Genomic DNA, 16,137 nt, shown 5'->3' on the forward strand with positions numbered 1-16,137 from the left:
CAAAATGTCACCTGGTTCTTTTTTTCTTGCATAGACATGATTTCAGAAACTGACTCCTTCAAACTTTGGAGTGAGTGCTCAATATAGGTGGACCAGTTGGGGGTCTGAAGAGAGTATCAAGATCGAACGGTGGAGGTTTGCTAGGGTTTGTGTGTGATGACGCCATGGATTTCGAAGATTCTAGATCGTTGGAGCTAGGGTTTGTGAAATCCTCTTATATATTAATTGAGAAGTAATTTCTGATGACGTTTCAATTACATAGACACTTTCACAAAAATTCTTATAATTTCATTGGTCAAATTTTTCATTGGTCAAATATTTTTTTCCATTTATTTTAAAACAATATCAGACATTAACAATCTTGATTATAGGGCTATGGTGATTCCACAGTTTTTTTTTATTATTATTTGATAAATGTTATTTTGGACTTTTTTCTTATCTTTCACACTTTTAATAATATTTCATGAATTCCTACTATTTTCTGTTTATTATTATTTATAGTAGTTTTAGATATAATGGGCCTTAATTTAAGTATAAACCCATGATGAACCGGTTACTGACAGGCCCACAAGAAACTGAGATAACACCGTTAAGTTGGGAGTCTGTTACGACTGTTATTACAAAGGCAGAACCCTATCGAAGACAACTGCAGCAGCAGTGTTCTGTTTCAGCGAAGAGCCTCAAAAGAAGAAGAAGGCAAAAGATAGAGAAAGAGAAGAAGTTGAAGATGGATTCAAAGACGAAGCAGATGATCGTATCAGCGCTCTGTAAACATTTCTCCTTGGACTCTGTAAGTGAAGTAGATATCATCTGATAAAGCTCTCACCTTTATGATGACTTTGTTTAAAGTCTTAGCTTTAGTAGCTGAGCTTGTTGTGTGTGTATGGTTCTGTTCTTTAATTTTTAGTGGGTATCGAATGGATCTATCAAAGGAATGTTCTTTAATCAGTGTTTCGACTTGTATTGTTGTGGCATGCATCAATCTTGTTGTGAAAAAGGTGTTGATTAGTTCGTTCTTTCATTGAAAGATTACTCTGATCTCTCGTTTTTGGTTCTGTTTCTGAAAATTGATTTTGCTTAGGCATCTTTTGTTGGAGGGGCTGGTGAGAGTGATGTCAAGGCGCTGTATGCTAATGTTTTGAAGGCATCTGGAAAGGAAGCGTCTGCACAAAACAACGGGGAGGTAACTAATTTCTTCTCTTGGCTCCTAAAAAACATGAATACTGAGATCTCTTCTCGTTTATACCACATTTTGAGGTGGATTTAGTTTGTTTGAGTTTGTCTTCTGTGTGGTGGTCTTAAATGATGAGTCTTTCTTTAGCACTATCCATCCTTTTGTCTCTCACATTCTGCCCTACTATTCCAGGTTTTAAAGTGGCTGGAATATGCGGAAGGTCTCCCAGCGAGTTCAAAAGATTGCTTTGCAGCTCTTGAAAAGTTGAATGCAGAGTTAGCTGTCAAGTCTGTAATCTTGGGGAATGGATTGACGCCATCGGCAGCTGATGTTGTTGTGTTTGCAGCTCTGCATTCTTCAGCGGTACGACTGCTTTGCTCTTCTTGTTACCTATTATTCTAGAAAATAACTTTTTTTTTGTTGAGTAAAAGTGGAACTAACTGTTATCTGCTGACTTGCTGTTTCTCAGCTTGGCCTCTCGGATTCAGACAAGGAGAAAATACCACATGTCGTAAGATGGATGAACTACATCCAGGTAAGAAGATCAACATTTTAATATTCTCATTTAACTATTTTTGTCAAAAGCTAGTCTGTAAAATCTATTAGAGGAATAGCGTCCCTGTGTGATTAATATCTTATGTATTTGTCGCTATTAACTTGTACAGATTAGAGAAGGGTTGTCAACATTGTTTGGACCAATCTCTGTGAAGTTACCCCAGTTTGACTTCGAGGTTAGCTATCTATTCATTATTCTCGTTTTCTGGATGATACAATAACATATGGCATATTTCGATATAAATGACAAACTAGATGAGCAAATGTTTTTCTTATCTTCTTTCATTTACTCTAAACGCAGGTATCAAAAGCTGTCGTCAAGGTGGATGCAAATGCTAATGCAAAGAAAACAGCAGAAAGTGCAAAGCCTGTCGAGAAGTCAGAAGCGCAGCCAAGCACCAAGAAAACTGACGTTGAGGTACTGATTACGCCTTTGAAGTTGGATTTACATGATAGTGAGTTTTAATTGTATGTTGTAAAAAGAACCGAACCTTCCACTTTATTTTGGTGTAGGAGCCAAAGAAGAAGGCTACAAAAGAGAAGGAAGCCAAGAAAGATAAGAAGAAACCTGCTGAAACAGAACCAGCAGCTAACAAAGAGGTGGAGCTTAGTGTCAGTCTGCTTAATATTCAAGTCGGTCTGATTAGAAAAGCGTGGAAACATCCATCTGCAGACAGGTTTGTAGTCAAAAACACTTCTAATCTTAGGTCTCTGTTCAAGATCTCAGTGAGAATATGTGTAAGACTTTTGTCTTGTGTATTGTCTATATACAGTTTGCTTGTGGAAGAAATAGATGTCGGAGAGGGTAAAGTGCGGCAAGTCGTTAGTGGCTTAGCAAAATTCTGCAGTCCTGATGATCTAACGGTATAGTTAATGATGTCTCAATACAAATAATCGTCAGGTTCTTGTAACTTAAAAGCTTACTTATTTGTTGTTCCTTGGTTTGTTGTGTTATGATGATGAAGAACCGCCTTGTTGCACTCATCACGAATGTGAAACCTGGAAAGCTACGAGATGTTATGTCAGAAGGACTGGTAAAGACTTTCTTCTCTCTGCCTTCATCCTAGTTCTTCAATGAAGATCACTCGTTCTTTGATATTGGTTCCTTTGCTACAGGTTCTATGTGCTTCAAATGAAGATCATTCTGTTGTGGAACCATTGTTACCACCTGCTGGAGCTAAACCAGGAGAGCGTGTTTCATTCTCAGGGTAATATAACGCTAATGACTTATTGTCAGACCTCTTTGATTGCTCTTATTCTTCATCACTAACTTGAGAACCTTTGTGTTTATATAGGGTGGAAGGGAAGCCAGAAGATGTGCTCAACCCAAAAAAGAAGCAACTTGAGAAGATAACACCGGTATGTTTTATACATTTAACCAAATTGAACATGCTTAGTGATGTGTGTTTTGCATTAAACAGTAATACATTTTTATGTTCACAGCATCTCTACACTGATGAAAGTGGGGTAGCTACATACAAAGGCATACCATTCATGACCTCAGCTGGACCTTGCACTTCCAGCATCCCCAAAGCTACCATCAAGTAGTTAACTACTTTTTTTTATTCTCATTGGCAAAAAAAAAAGATTATAAATCTTGTTGTGACAAGTCGAATTACAAGTTTATTATTATCAACCGCTGTGACTCTCTTTTGTGTGTTCTTTGACAAACAATGTTTCAGTTTCCGTTTTGATAGCTTAGCTTGCCCACCATTTGCAGATGCATCATCAGATAAAAACCAAACACCATCCACTATACACAAACCTGATCGGAAAGAGAACCTACTTGCATTACTTCAATATTCAAATAAAACTTTTAATTGTATTTCTTTTTTTTTTTAATTGCATCTTGAACAGATCTATCTTATCAGGCTAATATCAGCTTTACCAAGTTTTAATTTCCGGCTCGAATAAGAGAAGCCCCATCAATACTTTATATTATCAGTCCTTATATCAATTCAAACTAAATGTTTATGTGTATGTACACAAACATATTATAATTTTTTTTGGGGTTTTAACGGACATTTTCCCTCCCCGTAGCTGCACCCGTAAGCGAGTAAGTACTTTCCTTGAGCAGAAAGGTACCTGAGAGTGTGAATGCCACGACTGATGATGTCAAAGCTGCTTTGCTTGATGCTGACTACTCCCTTCATGCTGTGCCTGTGCAGGTTTAATCACATTGATTATTATTATTGTTTAAAAAAATTGTTTGCTTAATTTTTATGTTTTGCTGATGAATGTGGCTTGTTGTTGCAGTTCAGCTCTAGAGGCCGGCCCATAAGTTGGTGTATATATACAGTTCAAAGTAAAAAAGAAACCCTAAGCTAAAGGTAGATATCGAAAATTTAAAGGTAAAGAAGGAGAGGATGTCGAGGAACCACAAGGCGGCGCCTGAGTATGCAAATTCTAAAACTGCGGTGTGGTGGGACATGGACACGTGTCCGGTTCCAGATGGTTATGATGCCGGTCGGGTCCGTCCGAGTATAGAAGGGGCGTTGAAGGAGTTGGGATACAATGGTCCTGTAACCATCACTGCCATGGGAAACCTGAAGGAAGCACCTCCCCACCTCCTGCAAAGGCTCTCTTCCACTGGAATCCTTGTTTAACACGCCATCCCCGGTAATAGTTTTACTTTAATTAATCCTCTTGGAATATTTTTAATTTTTTTTTTTCAAACTTGTCCCTTGCGGTGCTTTCACAGATTGGGTAGCTACACTAATCTTCAGTGATGTGATGGAATTCAAAAGAAATAATCCACCACCAGCTACAATAATGCTCGTATCCGATAAGGTGGACAGGGAATTGTCTTTCCGTCTTTGCCGGAATCAACAAATTCAAAGGGGATACAACCTTGTTCGGGCACGTTCATTTCTTGGGAATCCGTCACGTCTGTACCATACTGCTGATTGGCGCTGGAAAACCATACTGGAGGCGGCGGCAGATTCAGTGTCTCAGGACACAACAACAACAAGTTCTGTTCTTCAGAAATGCAGTTCGTCGGTCGATTCCTCTGCCTTGTCGTCTTTTGTTTGCAGAGCATGCAAATTTACTGGCCTAAGCGTTGCAAGTTTCACCAGTCATCTCTCCACTGAAGAACATGAACAGACTGTAAGCTCATCCTTATCCTCAAATACATTTTTTTTCATTGTCTAACTATTTCCTGTTTCTCTCAACAGAAGATGGAGAAATTTAGTGTGCCAGACTTCTTACCTTTCTTTACGACCAAGGCAAGTTTTAACCAATACCTAGTCGGCTAGTCTTAATGTTTTTCCTTTTAGGTTTTAATAGTTCAGACCCCAAGTGTGCATGAAAATTGTTTGTTGATGTTTTTAGATGAACGACCAAGCGGCGCCTGAGTATGTGAATTCTAAAACGGCTGTGTGGTGGGACATGGACACCTGTCCAGTGCCTGATGGTTATGATGCTCGCAGGGTCCGTCCAAGTATACAAGGTGCCTTGAAGGATTTGGGATACTGTGGTCCTGTAACCATCACTGCCATGGGCAACTTGGAAAATGCACATCCTCACCTCCTCCAAGCCCTCTCTTCCACTGGAATCCTTGTTCAACACACCAGTTTTGTTCTTTATCCTCTCCTTAATTTTATTTATTTTTATAATAAAACTTTAAAGAGTTTGGTTTCTTCAACTGTCCCTTGCCTTCTTTATTCGTACAGAGAGGGGGGGTACCCTCATATATTTATAGTGGTTTGACGACTTCCACATGGCTTGATCATCCACCACCAGCTACAATAATGGTCATATCTGATGAAGTGGAAAAATTCTCTCTCTTCCTTTCTCGGGCTCAACAACAACAATGGAGTTACTACAACCTTGTTCTGGCACGTACATATACTCCTCAGAGTATGTCACAACTGTACCATACTGCAGAGTGGCTCTGGCAAACCCTACTGGCTAGGTCTCACGAGACAACAAGTTGTGTTCTTCGCAAGTGCACTGCTTCGGGTGCCTCTTCCTCCTCGTCGTTTCTTTGCCAAACATGCCACTTTACTGCCCTAAGCGTTTCAGATTTCTTCAGCCATCTCTCCTCTGAAGAACATAAACGAAAGGTAAATTCATCCCTCATCATCTCTCTCTCTTGCTTGCTTGCTTGCTTGATTGATTTTGTATCAGTTTGCTTTTTTCATTGTCTAACTATTTGAGAGTTCTCAACAGGAGATTCTTATTATCAAGCCTATTCCCCACGACGACGACGAGGACAGTGACGAGGAATCAATGGCAAAGGCAAGTTTTAAAAGATGAAAATCTGTTTTCACAGTCCAAAAAAAAATATAAGGGATTCTTTTTCCCGAGGAAAAAAGAGATGGGACTACCTCAAGACCACGGATAATCTTGCCCAAGGACTCGTTTGAAGTAATTTTTAATTGGTTTGTAATGGGTAGTATTTGCATTTTTATTGTAAATCCGATCAGATTGGATTCTAGTGAACCGTTTTGGATCAAGCCAAATAAGTTTAAGATATCGGTTTGGCAAAACCTGTGAGTTTGCTCTAATAGGAAAGCGGTCTCTTTTTGAGATTTTAGTAAACACTAGCCGATTTGATTCAGCTAGATAACCGAATGATTTTGGTTCGGTTTGTTCGGCTTAATTGATTTTACGAAGGAGCTCATACTTTTCTCTAAGGTGAGATTCAAGATTGCTTCATTTGCTCTTTAATGAAACCAAAGCTTCTTCTTCATCTCATTAGTCTTTTAGATTGTTGGTACACAAACATTGATTAGAGAAAAAAAAAATTTTAACCGATTGCTTTTAAATCATCCAACTAACTGTATTATTTTGATACCTTTCTTCTGCTATTGGATGTTGAGACTCAGACTATCATCACATTAACCAGATTTGGATGATAAACCTGATCTGAGATCGAAACATACCAAATCATCATCCACTATGTACATACTGGTTTTTAGATTGGTAAATTGAAAACCGTATAAATCTGAACTGAAAAGAACGGGACCTTACCTGGCTATCATCATCGATTCTAATCTAAGTACATAATACCAACCTTTTTCACCAAACCGGGCATGATTTCCTTATTTGGGTTGGTTTATCAGTATATTTTTGTTGTACACCAAGCTTTAATTAACAGCCCATGTAAGAGAAGGCCCATTATAACATCATCTATGGGCCAAAAGAACAAGTGCAAAGGGACCAACCCAAACTTGTCTCTCTCTCTTCTCAATATCTCTCTCCGATTGGTTGGGTTTAGTTCGACCTCTCCTCTCAAACCTCCGCGAACAATGGCGGCTTCCCTTCAACCTGCATGCTTAGACCTCCACTTCGCCGGCAAGCATCCTCCGCCTCTCAAACACACCAACAACCCCACCTTCCTCCGCTGCGTCTCCTCTCCGAATCTCCCCGAGCCTGACTCCTCGCCTGACACCAGTATCACCAGAGACCAGCGCAAAGTGGTGCGCATCGCGTGGGAGAAGATAGTCCGATGGTCACGCTCCTTACGCGCCAAAGCCAAAACCGATGTCCTCGAACGCACTCGCAAGGTAAGGTACACGGTTGTACTTGGTTATCTTGAACCAACCTCTTCTTAAAAATGGTTATCTCATTCCCGGTTTAATTCAATTTATAGATTGGTTATCTCATTCCGGTTTAATCCAATTGTAACAAACTTTGTTGCTCAGCGAACAGAAAGATTATTATGTGTTTGTTGTTCTTGAATCTTTCGGAAGATATTTAGAGTAACGGTTTATGATTGGTTCAATGTATAGATTGGTTATCTCATTCCGGTTTAATCCAGTTGTAACTAACTTTTCTTTAGGTAGTTGTTCTTGGTGGAGGTTCGTTTGGTACAGCAATGGCTGCTCACGTAGCTGGAAGGAAAGAGGGTTTAGAGGTCAACATGCTTGTGCGTGACTCTTTTGTCTGCGAATCTATCAACAAGAACCACCATAACTGGTACCATTGCAACGTTAATCTCAACACATTAAAGAATATGCTTTTGAGGAGTTTGTAGTGATGATTTGAAGGTTTCTTGATTTTTTTTTACTAGTAAGTACTTTCCTGAGCATAAGCTGCCTGAGAATGTGATCGCCACGACTGATGCCAAAGCTGCTTTGCTTGATGCTGACTACTGCCTACATGCTGTGCCTGTTCAGGTTTTATCCACTATTTGAGTTTTTTGTTTTTGTTGTTGTATGCTCTGATGATTGATGTGGCTTGTTGTTGTTGCAGTTCAGCTCGTTGTTTCTAGAGGGGATTTCGGATTACGTTGATCCAGGATTGCCTTTTATATCTCTTAGCAAAGGTCTGGAGCTTAATACTCTTAGGATGATGTCTCAGATAATCCCTACTGCCCTGAAGAATCCTAGGCAACCTTTTGTTGCGCTTTCTGGCCCTTCTTTTGCTCTGGAGCTGATGAACAATTTGCCTACTGGTTAGAGTCATATTCTTGTTTCGTGAAAATAGAGTAATGTATAATAATAATGCTGAATGCTTTTGGTATTTGATTGCTTTCCAGCGATGGTGGTTGCCTCTAAAGATAAGAAATTGGCTAATTCCGTTCAGCAGCTTCTGGCTTCTGGTTACTTGAGAATCAACACTTCCAGGTACATCATTTCATCACTTGTGAAATGCCTTTAACCAGCTTGTGACTATATCCATTTGGTTAGCTGCTTGATACTTATTTATGTCCTGTGTATATGAAATGTTAGTGACTGAGATACAATGGTTGATTTCTTATTTTCTTCGAGGGAGTTTTGTGCTGCACTCAGCTTGTAACCTCTGATCATTCCAGTGATGTCACAGGAGTGGAAATTGCTGGTGCTCTGAAGAATGTTCTAGCAATAGCTGCAGGAATTGTTGATGGGATGCAACTCGGTAACAACTCTATGGCGGCTCTGGTTTCACAAGGTTGTTCAGAGATAAGATGGTTAGCCACAAAGGTAGCAAATTCAGTATATTTTTGTAATAGGCTCCATAGAAAGTGGGAAGAAACTCACCACAATGATTACTGCATTTTCTTTATCTTGTTGTCTTGTTTGTATGAAGATGGGTGCAAAGCCAACAACCATAACCGGCTTGTCAGGAACCGGGGACATAATGCTCACGTGCTTCGTCAATCTTTCAAGAAACAGAACAGTTGGAGTCAGGTTAGGGTCAGGGGAGACATTAGATGAGATACTAAGCTCCATGAATCAGGTGTGTGGTCCTCCTCATTGCTCTCTTGTCTTATATGGTGAAACTGAATCTGTGACTAACGATGGCACAGGTTGCAGAAGGTGTAGCAACGGCTGGGGCAGTGATAGCATTAGCACAGAAATACAACGTGAAGCTCCCTGTTTTGACAGCCGTAGCTAAGATAATCGATAACGAACTGACACCAACTAAAGCTGTTCTTGAACTCATGAGCCTTCCTCAGGTTGATTCCTAAATTCAGGATTTGTAAATTTGCTACTTCTATGGTTATTTCATTTGACTTATTCTCTGTAATATTCATGGGTTTTGCAGGTTGAGGAAGTATGAGAGATAAAACAAATTGGTTTTAAAGATCATACATATATTCAGAGGCGGCTAGATCTTTGCATTTGTGTTAGAGAGAGATAGCTCATTACAGAGATGATTTGGAAGTGAGTTTTGTAATCTCATTAATGTGAATTGTTCATAAACATTTTACAAAATCTGTATAAAAGTTCTCTTTGCATATTCTTATCTTTCACTAACACAAAAATCAAACAGAACCCATAAAACGAGCCACATTTGATTTTGAAAATTAAAATATAATTGTTTCAACAGAATTATTATATTGCTACAAAAGTTAACAACCTGTTTATTCTAGGTTCTGCGTCTACACACATCTTGTCAAGTCGGTGATTTCTTTTTACCTAGAGAAACTCTTGTGGTCTTATATACTAAACACACAAAGAAGAGAAAGTAAGATGAGTGGCAGTGGCAGTACAAGTATAACAAAAACTTGAGATCAAATCCGTTTAGCCATCACAAACCATGGCATAGGTTTCTGTAATGTTATGATCAGGTTTTGTTCATATAAAATTTTGAAATATCTAAAAATCTTAGGTTAAAAATAGAGACATTCTTTGGGTTTAAAATGAATGATATTACGAATCAAAAAAATGTATTTCGACCTCTTCGAGTCATCTGGAGATGCTTTGGAAAAAATGTACATTGTATACCTCTAGTGTTCATCACATTCCAGATGAGGTTCGGTTAATGCGTTGGGCACCAAGTTTGGGAGCTGCAGGTTTGGCTGCTCGACCACGACCAGAAAAAGGTTTTGCTCTGGTGGTTGGTGGTGGAGCAGCAATGGCAGCCCAAGGGTCTTCATCATCAGACTGTACTGTCTTCTTTAAGTTCAACGGTCTTGAAGTAGTTGCAGGTTGAGGAGCAGCTATGGATCCCCACAGATCATCGTCTTCGGGTTTGGCAGCTGCTTTTGCTGTACTAATCTTTGGTCTTGAGCTTGTAGCTAGAAAGAGAGATGATTAGATGAATATTAGACATAATCATATGCATTATAGGAGGCTTAACAAAATAGGTTGAGGCAAACTGATTCAGTACCTGCGGGTCTAGAAGGCTGAGACACAGGTCGTTTTTGAGCTGCTTGAATGTTTGAGAGAGCTGGAGAAGGTTTTGGTTCATCGATAGGATCGAGATCCCAACCGTCTTTGTCGCTGTCATGATCTTCTTCGCTAATGCCATTCATAGCATCCCCCCAACCATCTGTTGATGATGGGGATGGTGGTGCGGGTTGATCAGTGAAGTCTGAGTTGGAACGTGTGTGATGACTGGCTCTGACACTCGGCGCCTCTGCTGCTGAGGAAGATTTACAAAGAAGTAAACAAAATAGCAAAATAAAAAGTATTGACAACTGTATTTATCAAGGTTTAATTTACTATTTAGTATTTATATTTACATATCTGCGGTTGTACATTTCAACAATTATTACTTCCATGGTTGAGAGAAAAAAATTTATAAGTGATGTCAAGTGTACCTGTGCTTGGAGCATTTGAGGCAGCAGCAGCTAGAGATGGTGCTGAAGAAGAAGAAGCAAGAGACGCTTGATCTAATGGCTTACCCTTGAGAGTCAAAGAACTCATAGCCCATCTATAAGAAGAATAAGTAGAGTAGTCCAGTTAGTATACCGAGCACTCTGATCAATGTTTACATGTATACTTCATCTACTTTACTCACCCGATCAGACCAGCAGTTTCAGGTATAGCTGAATCTCCTACGGTGACTCCTGTCTCACCAGAGTTCGTCTATTAACAAAACCCACAAATGTCAATAAAACACTAAATATCTCAAGGAAAGATTTCGGTACAGCTATCATCTCTACCTTCTCATAGTTCTGTTTCAGTATCTGAAGAAACTGTTCTACAGCTTGAAATGCCTTTGATCGAACCTCACTATTACGGAAAATGAGAGAAAATGCTTTACATTTTGTCCCAAGTGAAAATACTAAACCAAAAAGGCAAAATAACATGCACTTAAATAAGGAACCTGTCTTGATCAATGGTTAGCACAACAACATTTGGAAGAATCCTAGTTGCTATTTCGGTGTCGTCGTAAGTGGTACTGGTGGCACATAGTGCAACAATACCTGCATTAAGTAAAATCTCAGATGAAAGCTGGAAACAAGATAACAGCAGGAATATTTTAGACCGAATGAGAGTGGAACCAAAACATCCTGTAAATGATGTGATCATTAGGATCCAGTAGTAGAGACATTTACATACCTGCACCTCGAGCAGGTGGAAAGGTATCCCGCAAGGCACGCACTGTAAAAGCATTAATCAAAACTCTTTTCCTTGTCTGCATCATATTTTCATGATTAGGCACAAACAAAGTCAATAAATCCATAAAGGTAACAAAAGAATTTAAAGAACAAAGAAGGTAGTGGAGACTAACTCCTTCATTTAGGTAGGTGGCAATATTCCCGAGTAATATAGTGGTATTTGTTCTGATTGCAGGCTCTTCATCCACCTGAGGATAAAATAAAACGTAAACCGCAATGACCTCTTAAGTCCATATAAATAGAACCAAATGATTGCCATCAACGAAACTACAGAAATGTGGTTATAGTTTACTAGAACAATCAAATATTGAGGTGGCAGATACAAACCTGTAATTTGGAAAGATGTTTCAAGAGGGATCCAGAAAGTGTACGCTGAGAAAGCTGCATCCACAATCATATATATATTAGATACAAATACAATTGGATAATGACAAGAGGAAAAATGGCAAGGATAATAATACCTTTGGAGCTAAAACGAGCATTGACTTAAGAGTCAGTTCTCGCAGAAAGGCAGATGTGTCCGCAAATCCAGTAGCAACATGAGGGTATACCTATAAAATTACAGTCCCCGTCAATGTTAATGTTAAAAGCATGCAATCAAGATTGCATATTTGTCGAACATCCACACCTAAAACAGTTTTAGGCCAAAAGAGAGAAAAATAAACTTACTTGTTCATCAACAATTTGCCCTGACATTGATTCTCCAAATTGATCAACATGTTGTAAAAGAGAAACTCTAATAGCTCGATCATTGGAAGCAAAAAGCTTGACTATTGTTGGCAGCACCTAAAGTCATATAAAAAACAACAGAAAAATATTCATATAGGGTTTGAAGCGTTTTAAGGGAGACATAGCACATTATGAGTGAACAACCTTGAGTTTGAAATCTTCAGTTGATAACCATGAACCCATCTTAAGTAAAGCAGTTAATGCAGGGGCAACAGCTGAACCAAATTCAAGGGAAGACGCTAATAGAGGGAGAAGCTGCATCAAACAGAAGGTTAAGTCAAATAACGAAACGCAAAGCCAAATGTTGTCTTAATACCCCAACAATTCAAATTCACACCTTCTTAAGCACGATCTCCCGAGGAAGCTGTTCAGCAACATTTGGAAGTTTGCGGAAGAAAGTATCTTTTTCAACACTGTCCTTCAAGTTAAGTATATCCATAAAATGTATGGTGTCCACCAGCTTATTTTGAAAATACTCTGCCAAAAGTCATAAATAAGAATAAGGATAACTATGAGAGATACAACGTCGTTACAAACATCCAAAATCCTAAATGGAAGGGCCCATAACAAAAATACAGAGAAACCACAACCCGAAAATCGAAAATAAACTATTTAAGTTTCAGATTTTTAACCAAGACAAGAAGATTACCGCCATTTTCTAGAAGTTTTGAGGTGTTCAATCTGCGAGAAGGCATGGAACTTAGGAGTCGCTGATAATCTGGAAGCAGAGACTGTGAGAAAAAAAAAACATTTAAACTTTAATGAAAGCCATCTCTTCGAATTTAAGGTCATACAAATTGATGAACCATAAAAACTAAGCCCTTTGACAAAAAACACATCGCCAGTACTTGAAAGTTCCAGATACACTGGAGTTAAAACCACATATTCAAGAAAGGAAGGGATGACAGCCAAACCTTAGGAATGCCGACAGTGTTACGCAGCTCCTCTGTTTTTCCCAGCTTAGAGCCCGAGAAGAGTTCATAAATAAGACAACCTACAAGGTAAGAAGTATAAGTAAAGGCTTCAATTAAATTATATTGCGATTGAAAATTAGTTGGCAGGATCTTACCTAAACCCCATGAATCAATGGCCCATGGAGGAGATTTTCTAATGGCAACCCAATCAGACTTAACCATTTCCATTGGCTTGTACTGTGTTCCCACTAGCCATTCAAATGGCTGAAACAAGAAAACAAGTTTAGAAAGGATGAAAAGGAAGCAAAAAAAAAAAACTTCGGGAGTGATGAATACTACCAGCATCGGTCCACTTGCAGATCCGTTGCTTCCATCAAATTCTGATAGGACATCAAAAGCATAGAGTTTCCAGTCCAAAGTAGGTGTGACAACAACACTCGCCAGACACACATTTCCATGCACCTGTTGAGACAAGGAATCAAAGGTTTACATAATGAATTCAATATGACATCTACAATACCAAAATCTAGTGTGTACTCTAAATAGCTGAAAACTATAATGTTATAAGAAGCAAATACTCACAAGTTTGCAATCGTTGTTTAGAAAGCTCACAGCTTTAGTTATCTGGTGTAGCCCCAATGCAAAATACTCATCCCTAGGCAAATATTCCAGTCACAATAAAATTAGAGAAGTTATCAAAAAATTACCATGTATGAAGGGTAAATATGACTTGAGAAAACCAATAAAATTAGTAAAAAGACAGATAAAACTATGATATGATTTGTTGAAAAAGATAAAAATTGCCGCAAACTATAATATCCTTTTGGCCTATTTTTCTTATGCTCATAAGAAGAAAGAGTGCATACCGCTGAGTGGCTTTCAAGCCTAACTCCTTTATCTTATCAGAGAGCGGCATAACAGGCTCAGTGACTATGTATATAGTAACCTTGGAAGTAGAACCATCATGAGTTTCAACCTCCGTGCTGTGAAGAAACGAAAGTATATTTGGATGCCTCACCTGCCAAAAAGGAAATAGTAGTTGATAGATAATCTAACAGACAGATTACAATGAGAAAATCCACTTAGTCTGACATTCAGACTGAATCAACTGACCACACACATATATACATATGTAAAAATAGCTCACCAAGCCTACACACCATGTTATAAAGGTTATGAGAAGAACTTACAGTACGAAGACGCTTAACACCGTTCCTCCCAGCAGCCAAATGCCCATCTTGAGCATTGTTCCCAGACAAAGCAAATATCGAAACCACAGAACCATCATCCTGAATAAACCCAACATTACAAGATATGAGGTGACCAATAACAATCAAATAAACAGATATAATAATCAAATTCAAATCTCAAAAACTCAAATTGAAGAACAGTTAAATATAATTCGAATTGCCATTAATACTCATCTAAGATTACAGCTAGCTTCTGGATCAAGTTAACAATAGAAAACAAATCACGTCATACAGTTTCACACGTGTGAACACTTAACAACAGAAAATTCGATTTTGCAGCTAAGTCTGCAGCATTGGGGACTAATAAGAGAGACCTTGGAGGTGCCACGATAATGAATCCAGGAGCCCCAAGCAGAAGGGTAAGGATCACCGATGTTGTAAGGTAGATCCTTCAGTCCCGTCCCAGATCCACCCACTACTTCCTTCAAAAATTTAAACATAGTTTTTGTTTGTGTTCCGATTGATATCTATGGGATCAGAAGAACGACGGACGAGCAAAACGAAGACTCAAGCTCTCTTCTTCTTCTTCAACAATCTGCTTTGTTGCATCGAGTTTCGTAGATTTCTCTTTTTTTTTTTTGCTCTTTGATTCGTCGGGAATTATTATGATCGATATGAACTGGGCTCACCGCCGTTTTCGTATTTGGTTTTACAATTCGTGCTGTTTTTCGTTGCTCACAAAGACGCCGTGGAGTTACACAGTTCGTGCTGTTTTTATGTGGGCCGAATTGTATAAGCCCAAGACCGAGCCATGGTTTGGACCGAATATTTAGATTTTCTACCGTTAAGTAACCTCTCCTTTTCGTTATTTCGATTTTTTTTTTATTTTTGGGTTTTGAAATGTCTGAAAAAATTTTGGTTTTTTAAAAAATGTTCGAAACTTTTCTATTAATTTCAAAAGTAGTCAAAATTTACACTAGATACTAAGAAAACATTTTTATTAAATTTCAAAACAATTGAATAAAAATTTAGGGCGATATATAAGCCCACGGAATTTTATGATATGAATGAAATAAATGTGTGAAGATATTCAATTTTAGTAAGGATACGACTAACAAACGTTTCAGACCCAAAGAAACTTATATTTAGTTTTTTAAGAAGTTTACCAAACGTTCGTAGTTGCTTCAACGCCATAGAAATGTCTTCACTAGTGTGTCTCCACTTCTTTTTTTTTTGTCAAGGAGTGTGTCTCCATTTTAAGAAATAAATGTTCAAAACAGTTTCACATTGAAATCTTAAGTCTTCGCCTAGACTTCTAGGAAAATCTTGAAAATGCTTTTTTGAAAAAAACATTAATTAATTTTGTTAATCATAGAAGACCATGACTTTGTTTTCTTCCTTTGAGCAGCAAGAAGACCATGACTTGGTCAATATACTAATACCAGTTCGGCTACCGTGTTTAACCAAACACGATCCCCCTCCTTGCTATATAGAATTCTCCGACCAGGTCAATGTGTTACCACTAGTTAGATCTTTGGTCAGGGGTTTACTAAACAATTGTTTTCTAGTGTTTTTTTTTTTGAAACCAACAATTGTTTTCTAGTGTTAATGAACACATATTTGCTGTTTAATATTGTGAAATAGCCTAAAAGCTTGTTCTTGATTTTTGGACATACTTTTAAATGTCGTTTAAGAAATATTCATTTTAGCTTAACCCCTCCAAAATAATTAGTATAAGAAATGATGTCATTTTAGAAGAAAAAAATATCACAAACTTTGAATAATCTGCATGTT

The 16,137-nt window shown here is 38.3% G+C and overlaps 4 protein-coding genes across 8 annotated transcripts; 3 read left to right on the top strand and 1 right to left on the bottom strand.

Moving 5' to 3' along the window:
• Positions 1-619: 619 nt before the first annotated feature.
• LOC108849214 (probable methionine--tRNA ligase) lies at positions 620-3,425 on the top strand. Its single transcript, XM_018622742.1, has 12 exons — positions 620-790; positions 1,082-1,183; positions 1,367-1,537; positions 1,644-1,709; positions 1,840-1,905; positions 2,031-2,147; positions 2,243-2,406; positions 2,503-2,593; positions 2,695-2,763; positions 2,846-2,937; positions 3,025-3,088; positions 3,173-3,425. Exons 1-12 carry the CDS (start codon positions 728-730, stop codon positions 3,275-3,277), a joined length of 1,170 nt encoding a protein of 389 aa, XP_018478244.1. The 5' UTR covers positions 620-727; the 3' UTR covers positions 3,278-3,425.
• Positions 3,426-3,995: 570 nt separating this feature from the next.
• Positions 3,996-6,347, top strand: LOC108851028 (uncharacterized). Of its 3 annotated transcripts, none has more exons than XM_057007313.1 (6): positions 3,996-4,348; positions 4,431-4,837; positions 4,906-4,956; positions 5,063-5,085; positions 5,404-5,796; positions 5,903-6,347. In XM_057007313.1, the coding sequence occupies exons 2-5, from the start codon at positions 4,463-4,465 to the stop codon at positions 5,438-5,440; spliced, it is 486 nt and encodes a 161-aa protein (XP_056863293.1). In that variant the 5' UTR covers positions 3,996-4,348; positions 4,431-4,462; the 3' UTR covers positions 5,441-5,796; positions 5,903-6,347. The 3 variants fall into 3 exon arrangements, with proteins under 3 accessions (XP_056863293.1, XP_018479965.2, XP_056863292.1); XM_057007312.1 differs by having other exon boundaries at positions 3,998-4,348; positions 5,063-5,303; XM_018624463.2 differs by having other exon boundaries at positions 3,997-4,837; positions 5,063-5,303.
• Positions 6,348-6,897: 550 nt separating this feature from the next.
• LOC108855239 (glycerol-3-phosphate dehydrogenase [NAD(+)] 2, chloroplastic) lies at positions 6,898-9,400 on the top strand. 2 transcript variants are annotated; one of them, XM_057008920.1, is made up of 9 exons: positions 6,898-7,247; positions 7,518-7,654; positions 7,749-7,854; positions 7,931-8,132; positions 8,217-8,304; positions 8,493-8,640; positions 8,747-8,896; positions 8,967-9,116; positions 9,206-9,400. In XM_057008920.1, exons 1-9 carry the CDS (start codon positions 7,185-7,187, stop codon positions 9,218-9,220), a joined length of 1,059 nt encoding a protein of 352 aa, XP_056864900.1. In that variant the 5' UTR covers positions 6,898-7,184; the 3' UTR covers positions 9,221-9,400. The 2 variants fall into 2 exon arrangements, with proteins under 2 accessions (XP_056864900.1, XP_018484506.1); XM_018629004.2 differs by having other exon boundaries at positions 6,899-7,242.
• A 246-nt stretch (positions 9,401-9,646) lies between these two features.
• Positions 9,647-15,015, bottom strand: LOC108855240 (uncharacterized). Of its 2 annotated transcripts, none has more exons than XM_018629008.2 (21): positions 14,718-15,015; positions 14,344-14,442; positions 14,020-14,171; positions 13,736-13,808; positions 13,493-13,615; positions 13,309-13,417; positions 13,154-13,233; positions 12,889-12,970; positions 12,577-12,716; positions 12,384-12,494; positions 12,180-12,296; positions 11,972-12,061; positions 11,838-11,891; positions 11,624-11,698; positions 11,452-11,527; positions 11,216-11,315; positions 11,052-11,121; positions 10,907-10,974; positions 10,707-10,819; positions 10,274-10,525; positions 9,647-10,181 (listed from the first exon to the last, which is right to left on the bottom strand). In XM_018629008.2, the coding sequence occupies exons 1-21, from the start codon at positions 14,841-14,843 to the stop codon at positions 9,901-9,903; spliced, it is 2,391 nt and encodes a 796-aa protein (XP_018484510.1). In that variant the 5' UTR covers positions 14,844-15,015; the 3' UTR covers positions 9,647-9,900. The 2 variants fall into 2 exon arrangements, with proteins under 2 accessions (XP_018484510.1, XP_018484509.1); XM_018629007.2 differs by having other exon boundaries at positions 10,274-10,528; positions 14,718-15,014.
• Between the last annotated feature and the right edge of the window lie 1,122 nt (positions 15,016-16,137).

Source organism: Raphanus sativus, chromosome 4, assembly GCF_000801105.2.
Source record: "Raphanus sativus cultivar WK10039 chromosome 4, ASM80110v3, whole genome shotgun sequence".
In the NCBI taxonomy this organism is placed as follows: domain Eukaryota; kingdom Viridiplantae; phylum Streptophyta; class Magnoliopsida; order Brassicales; family Brassicaceae; genus Raphanus; species Raphanus sativus.